This window comes from Galeopterus variegatus, unplaced genomic scaffold (genome assembly GCF_000696425.1).
Source record: "Galeopterus variegatus unplaced genomic scaffold, G_variegatus-3.0.2 Scaffold5108, whole genome shotgun sequence".
NCBI lineage: Eukaryota > Metazoa > Chordata > Mammalia > Dermoptera > Cynocephalidae > Galeopterus > Galeopterus variegatus.
In genome coordinates, this window is record NW_007731219.1 from 15149 (window position 1) to 23080 (window position 7932).

General features: G+C 46.3%; 1 protein-coding gene across 1 annotated transcript in view; it reads right to left on the reverse strand.

The window, feature by feature from the left end:
- Positions 1 to 7571, reverse strand: part of IKBKG (inhibitor of kappa light polypeptide gene enhancer in B-cells, kinase gamma) — a 20814-nt gene extending 13243 nt beyond the window's left edge. The window contains exons 1-2 of the mRNA XM_008588926.1: positions 7506 to 7571; positions 3886 to 4087 (exon numbers count right to left, since the gene is read on the reverse strand). Coding sequence (XP_008587148.1) covers positions 3886 to 4072 — 187 coding nt within the window. The 5' untranslated portion in view covers positions 4073 to 4087; positions 7506 to 7571. The remainder of the gene's footprint in view (positions 1 to 3885; positions 4088 to 7505) is intronic.
- Positions 7572 to 7932: the final 361 nt, after the last annotated feature.

Below are 7932 nucleotides of genomic sequence, written 5' to 3' on the forward strand. Positions count from 1 at the left end.
TTTTAAATAAGATGACCGGTAAGGGGATCTTAACCCTTGACTCGGTGTTGTCAGCACCACGCTCTCCCAAGTGAGCTAACTGGCCATCCCTATATAGGGATCCAAACCTGTGACCCTGGCGTTATCAGCACCGCACTCTCCCAAGTGAACCACGGGCTGGCCCCTGCCACTTCCTTTGTAAGTAACTCTGGAACTCATTTGTATTCTGGTCAGTCCAAGGTGTGCCTGTCCTGGGGCGCTCAGTACAGGTACTCCCAGGCCTTTATCTCGACTGTCTTCAGGACCAGGGGGTCCTGACATACCTGCAGACAAGGAGGGTAGGGGGTATGGCCACCTGGGCAAACTTCACTGTGGCAATGCTTGCTGCAGCTGGGAGGCCCAGAAGGCTTGGAGGGGGCAAGTTAGTGGCCTCTTTTGAGCCCCAATGTCCTCATATGCATATTCAACACCACCACCGATCTTATAAGATGAGGAGGGTTAAACAAGAAAGTACACAGAGTGCACAGTGCATAAAACTCAAAAAACAGCCAGTTCTCCTCTTGCCCAAGTATATGCCAATGCCAAGAAGTCAGCAGAAGCCACAGGAAAGGAGAACCACACACCCAGGGGACACCTCAGGTAGCAGATGAGCCATCCACGATGACAAAATCTATTGGTGACATGCAAAAGTTCCATCAACTACAGAGCTGAATAAAACAGGGGCAGGCATTCACTTCATGTCACCCTGTGGTGAAAACCCTTCCCTGGCTAACTATTGCCTGTTGACTGAACTGGGCCCCTTCACCCTGGAAGGAAAGGTGATCAGGAGACACATACTGCAGGCATAGGTTTGGTCTCTGCCCACAGGCCATCAGCCAGTACCACTCTCTGAGGACTACAGAGCGTGTGACTCATCAGCACAAGTCCCCACGTAACATCCGAGACCACCATCCAGCAAAGGAGGTGGGGGAGTGGGCCTGTGACTGTGGCCTCCACTGGTCATGGCACGAGCCACCAGCCACCTAGGACATGGACAGCCAATTCAAGACACAACTGAGGCACCAGCTCAGGGATGATTCTGGCAAGGAAGGGTCACTGTCCTCCACCATACGGTGCCTGCTGAGGTCCAAGTCCCCAACAGGAACCAAGGGGCCATGTGCTCCACCACACTCAAGTGACCCACCTGGGGAGTCTGTGCTTCCCTCCCTGCAACTCTGGGCCAGGCACTTTAGAAGGTCCTTGCAGCAGAAACCAAGAGACACACTGAGTTAGAGGCTACAGGTGCCACCTGGGCACTTTGGGCTACTTCATGCCAAAGGACAAGCATGCCAGAGGAGGAGCCCCCTGGGGACATGATCAGGAGGAGGGGGACAAAGGGGAGCAGTAGGGAGAAGAGAAGCAGCTGAAGGTGCACCACTCCTATTCAATACAGTGTTGGAAGTACTAGCCAGAGCAATCAGAGAAGAGAAGGAAATAAAGGGCATCCAGATTGGAAAAGATGAAGTCAAATTGTCCCTGTTTGAAGGCAGATGACATGATCCTGTATATCGAACAGCCTAAAGCCTCTACAAAAAACTCTTGGAGTTGATAAATGATTTCAGCACAGTACTACTCAGCTATAAAACAGAATGAAACACTGCCATTTGCAACAACGTGGATGGCCCTAGAGAGAATTATATTAAGTGAAACAAGTCAGGCACAGAAAGAGAAATACCACATGTTCTTACTTATTGGTGTGAAATAAATAAATTCACACACACTCAAAAAAAAAAAACGGGGGGTGGGAAGAAGACACAACAATTACAATTCCTTGAAGTTGACATGACAAGCATACAGAAAGGACATTGTTGGGTGGGAGGGGGAGAGGGAGGAGGGAGGGAGGTTTCGGTGATGGGCCACAGTAATCAACCACGTTGTATATCGACAAAATAAAAAAATAATAATAATAATAAAAAAATAAAATAAAAATATTTTCCATGACAATGTTCCCTGAAAAGTTACGTCTGGGCTGCTCCAAACCCCAAACCGTTTGAGCAAGACAAATGAAAATTTTTGGAAGTTACAGAAACTTAAAAATCAGAATCTTTGAAATATCACGTGGTACTTGGGACTCTTTTTGCAACACTTGAACCCGTTTTGAAGCTCTTTGGAAACTCTGAAATGATACTACTGATAAAAGCCAACCAACAGATTTAAAAGGGAGGAAGAATATAGTCCTTGAAGTTATCAAAGAGCCAAGCCGTTTAAAAACATTTTTGTGCTTTCAACATACTAACAGTTTAGAAGTAACTTTTAAAATAATAGTCTATGCCCTAATGCTTTATTAGGACATAGCATAGAACTCTGTATTATCTATTTATACAAACAAATAAAAAGCATTTATAAAAAAAAAAAAAACCAGCAACAAAGAAAACAAACATTATGACAAATTGAAAGATTGAATTGGCTTTTATGTGGAAATCATGAATTCGGGCAGATTTCACTCTGTAAAATAGAATAAGACCTCCTGCTTGCATGACAGAAGAGTTGGCTTTTGTAAGGAAGAAACAAGGAAACCGAACAATTAAAAAAATTTTTTTAAAAAAGCAACAGATTGGTTAATATCAGTTTACTTTTATTTTAAGGTTTTAAGCAGAGGGGACTTTCTTATTACATCAGCTCAGGTTGACTGGGCCTTTTTCCATGGGTTGCTGTGATTCTCGTGTTTTCAGGAAAAACTGGTGTATTTGGAGATCTATGCTCTTTCTTAAAATTTCAATTTGATTATTTGGTACCTAGTATGAGTGCCTACATTTTGGTTTGTTCTGATCTGTTGGAGCATACTGCAGGAGCCCAATCCAAACCAATGGTCTGCCTTAATCATTGTTTAACATTTTCTTCTAAGAGTTGTTTAGTTGTAGCCATTACCTTCAGGTATTTGACCCATTTTTATTTCATTTTTGTATATGGTGTAAATTAGGGGTCCAACTTCATTCTTTCACATGTGGATATCCAGTTGTCCCAGAACCATTTTTCTCATTGAATAATCTGGGCACTCTTGTCAAAAGTCATTTTACCATTAATGTGTGGCTACCTTTCTGGGTTCTGTATTCTATTTCAGTGGTGTATTTCTGTCTTTGTGCCAGTGCCACCCTGTTTTGGTTACCATACCTTTGAGTATTCATCTGAGGGTTTTTGCATCAATATTCATGCATTAGTCCATCTCTATTGTTTATCACAGAATACCTGAAAGTGGGTACTTTATCAAGAAGTACATTTATTGCATACCATTCTGGGTGCTGGGAAGTCCAAAGTCCAGGGAACTTTTCCTGCTGGTGACTCCATAGTTCTGGTGAGGGTCTTTTCCTGCTGGTGACTCCATAGTGCTGGTGAGGGCGTCTTCCTGCTGGCGACTCAATAGTGCTGCAGCACAAGGAAAAATGGCTGAGCAAGAGAGAGAGCTAAGTTTCTCAGTTGCTCTCCTTTTAAAGCTATCAGAACCACTCATTACTCCATGAATGGATTGATTAATTTACAAAGGCATAGTCCTCACAATCCTATTACCTCTTCAAGACCCCAGCTTTCAATTAAGATAATTGATTTCCCAACTTCTTAACAGTTACAGTGGGGATTAAGCTTCAGTGAGTTTTGGGGGTACATTCAATCTTCCTTCCCCAGTACCAGTCCTGAGAGCGCTCTAAATAAACTTGCTGCCCGCTAATCTGCTCCTCGGAGTCTACTTCCAGGGAACCCCACTTGAAACCAAGAGGGAGGGTAGTAGCTAAGCTTGAAATGCTAGCTGGCTCTCAGGCACATCCCGACCCCAGACCCAGCAAACGCAGAGGTGCAGGTGAGGAGAGGGAGCCTTCCCCTTGGCAGGGCTGGATCCCCCGACTTTGTACTGTATCCACCAGCTATCTTCCTCACCTCGGAGCTCTTGATTCTCTTCCAGGCAGCGCTGAAGTGTCTCAGGAGTGCTCTGGTCTGACTGCAGATGCAGCATGGCGGGCTTCCCCAGAGAAGATTCTTCACCCAGCACGTCCTGGTCCCCTACCAGGCCGCCACTGGGCTGCACCATCTCACACAGCTGATTCTTCCAGAGGTGTCTGCTCATCCAACACGTCAGGGTCTGGAGGAGAAAGGCAGCAGAGGTGTAATGCGAGACTCATGCTGAATTCTCTTACCCGGCAAGACAAGGACTTTACTCTGTGCAAGAGTTGTGGAGCCACATCTTAAGCAGAATGCCAATCACTTCATCTAGTGTGACAGGATGCTAAAATGAGTTTTTGGCCTAAGAGGTAGCAAATACTCCCATTCCAAAGGGAGGTGCCGGACCACCCGTGTGGGACTTGAAAAGGCTATGGTTCAGCACTGGTTTTAAACTGTCTGCCTAGCATCTATCTCCAGGTTGTAAAGTCAAGTTAAGAATTCCTCCAGAGGTGGAAAATTAGGAAGATGATATTTGTGGAGGGGGAATGCTGAGAATCCTACCTCCTACACACAGCACCAAGCAGAAGTGGAGGGTGCTGGCCCAGCACCTAGTGACTGAATAGTAGCCTCTAAAAAGAAAAGTCCACGTCCTAACCCCTAAAACCTATAAATGTGACTTTATTTGGAAAAAAGGTCTTTGCAGATGTAGTTAAATTAAGGATCTCAAGATGAGCTCATCCTAGGTTACTCGGGTGGGTCCTAAATCCAATAACAAGTGCCCTTATGAGAGACAGAAGAGAAGAGAAGGGAACACTTCTCTGACTGTCAGATAGTGTTTCCTGGGTCAATCCTCACATATGTCTCCCAATAAACTTTACAAAGCTTTTTTAAAAAAAAAGACAAGAGAGGAGAAGACAGAGGGAAACACACAAGGGAAGACAGAGGCAGAGACCAGAGTGATGCAGCCATAAGCCAAGGAACAAACAGGTGGAGCCACCAGAAGATGGGCAAGGCAAGAGAGGATCCTCTCCTAGAGCCTTCAGAGGGAGTGTGGGATGCCAACCCTTTGATTTTGGACTTCTGAAGTCCACAACTGTGAGAGATTAAATTTTCTGTTGTTTTAAACCACCAAGCTTGTGGTCGTTTCTTACAGTAAACACAGGAAACTCATACACCTAATAAAAGGGGCTTCAAGGAGACCGCTCAGAGCCTCATGAGTGTTCCCTGGAGCTAGGGGCAGGGGCAGAGGGGACATCTAGTGTCTGACGTGTGCTAAGGAATCTGAAAGTGGGAGCTGGGCTGTCAGCCTGAGACATTGGCCAGAGAGACAGGCTGAGCTGCTTGTGTTCTCTTGTAAACTAGAGGTAGACCATGCGGGACAGTGTCAGCCTGGAGGCCTTTTAACTCTTGCCCAAGAAGACTGACTACCAGGATGACGAGGCCAATCCCAATACAAGTTTCTGGAAGCAGGCCTGAGGTGAGGGACGGTGACTTTAATACCCAATAAACTTGGCTGTTTTGACTATTGATGCTGATACTATCCCAATGAATATCCCACTGACCCGTCAGCAGCAGCAGCCGACCCAGGTGATACCTCCCTCCTCCTTAAGATGCTTTCCTCCCTTGGCTTCCAGAACAGCTCACTCTCCTGGTTTCCTTCCTACCTCACTGACTGCTCCTGCTCAGGCTTTCACTGGATTCCCGCCCCTAGATGTTGGGATGCCTCAGGGCTGTCCTGGGACCTCTTCTCTTCTCTAACTACATTCACTCCTGTAGTAATTCTATCCAGTTTTAACGGCTTTAACCCCAGTCTTAATGCCAATAACGCCCAAAATTAGATCTCTTCCCTGAACTTGACTCACATATCAAACTCAACATCTCTGCTTGAATATCTAACAGTCCTCTCAAAACTAAGTTCTGTAAAACTCCTGGCAGTCCCCAAAAGCCAGTTCCACCCAAAACCTTCCTTACTGTTATCAATCGATAGCAAATCCATCCTCCAGCTACCGGGAAAAGAAATTTACACTTCTTGACTCCGCTCTCACACACACACACACAGCTCAAACCTAATCCATCAGGAAATCCAGTTAAAATGTATCCCAGAATCCATTTGATGACACTAAGCAGTTTAACATTTTAGTGTGAAAATGATACTGTGGTTATGTTTTTTTTTTAAGTCCTTTCTTAGAGAGATGTATACTGAAATATTTACAGATGATGTCTGCAACTCATTTCAGAATAATGGGGGAATTCCTAGATATATATTCAAGAGAAATGAAAACACATCTTCACACCTGAATGCTTGTCACAGCATTACTCATAACAGCCAAAGAGTGGAAACAACCAAAATGTCCATCAACTGATGAATAAACAAAATCTAGCACATCCACATGCTACAACATGCTAAAAGAAACAAGTCATAAAACACTACATGTTACATGATTCCATTTCTATGAAATGTCCAGAATAGGCAAATCCACAGAAACAGAAAGTAGATTAGTGGCTGCTTAGGGGTTGGGGGGAAATGGGGTGAGTGTGGGTGATAGCTAAAGGATACAGGGTTTCTTTTTGGAGTGATAAAAATGTTCTGGAATTAGTGGTGACGGCTGCACAATTTTGTGAATATACTGAAAACCACTGAATTGTACACTTTAAATGGGTGAACTGCATGACATGAGAATTATATCTTAACGAAGCTGTTATTGAAAATAATGGGAGATGATTGTAAGAGGTATAAATTAAAGAAAAATAGCCATAAGTTGATAACTGTTGAAGCTGGAAGATGGGCACATGGGATTTACGACACTAACCTTTCTACTTTTGTACATTTTGGGAGTTTTCAATAATAAAACGCTTAAAGCACCATCGTCTCGTACCTGGATCACTGCAATAACCTCTTAACAGGTCATCCTGCTTGTACCCTTGTTCTCTACAGTCTGTGCTCCCTACCACGGCCACAACGATCAATCTAAAAGGTAATTCCGATCACGTTCCTCCTCTGCTGAAAACCCTACCATGGCTCCCCACAGGCTTCAGAGTAAAAGCCAAAGTCCCTACAACAGCCTACAAGGCCCTGTACTTTCTGGTCCCCCATTTCTACCTGTCCAACTATTCTCCCCTCGCTCACTCTGCTCCAGTTATAGTGGCCTCCTTCCTCTTTCTGGAATATGCCAGATGTCCCATTCATTCTCAGGTCACAGTAATGGTATGAAGGCGAGTAGATATTAATCTTTTTGCAAAGTAAGCAAACCGAGGCGCATGAGATAAGATACTTAGCTACCAAACTATATTTGAGACCTTTTCAAAGAATATAACGGCTTGAATGCATTCAAGTTTGATAGAAAACGTCTCCGAACTAAAAGAATCCTCGCACTAGGAGTACGGTCAGACCCCGCGGCGGCGGCGGCGGAGGGAGGGGCGGAAACAGTCCCGTTCGCCGCTCAAGTAACTTGGGTCTTGAGTACTCCCGTCTTGGCCAGTGCTCTAGAAGCACGCGGCAGGAATGGGCCGGGGGCCCAACAGGAGGGGGTAAGGCCGGGTCCCGGACGTTCGGGGGAGTTTCGGGGGCGGCGGAACTCCCGCCGATGAATCCCTGTCTTCGGGGAAGAGGATCACACCTGTCAGCAGACTCGGTCAGACGTGAGAAGGGTGGGGGCGGAAAGCGGAAAGCGCTCCTAGGGCCTCGGCGCTCCGAAAAAGTCCGGGGTCCGCGGTTGCTCTTCCCTTCTCCGTTGTCCAAACACTCGCTTCCGACTTCCTGTGTCGTAGCCGTGGGATCCGGAAGTAAAACACGGAAGCCCCACCCACAGGAGCCAAGGAGGCTGGCGGGAAGGCGCAAGGCCGCGTCCTGCTCCAGAGGGAAGCCGGAGTCCGCCAGCCTCAGCCGACCGGCAGGACCCTCCCGAGTGAGAAGCACCACTCTCTACTTTCCACGGCATCAAGGTCGACGCTCCCCCTCGTCTCTCAGGCGGCGGCATGCAGCCTCGGGGCGCTCGGCCGCACCGCCCCTGCCGGGGAGGAGCAAGGACTAGGCTGCCCAATGGG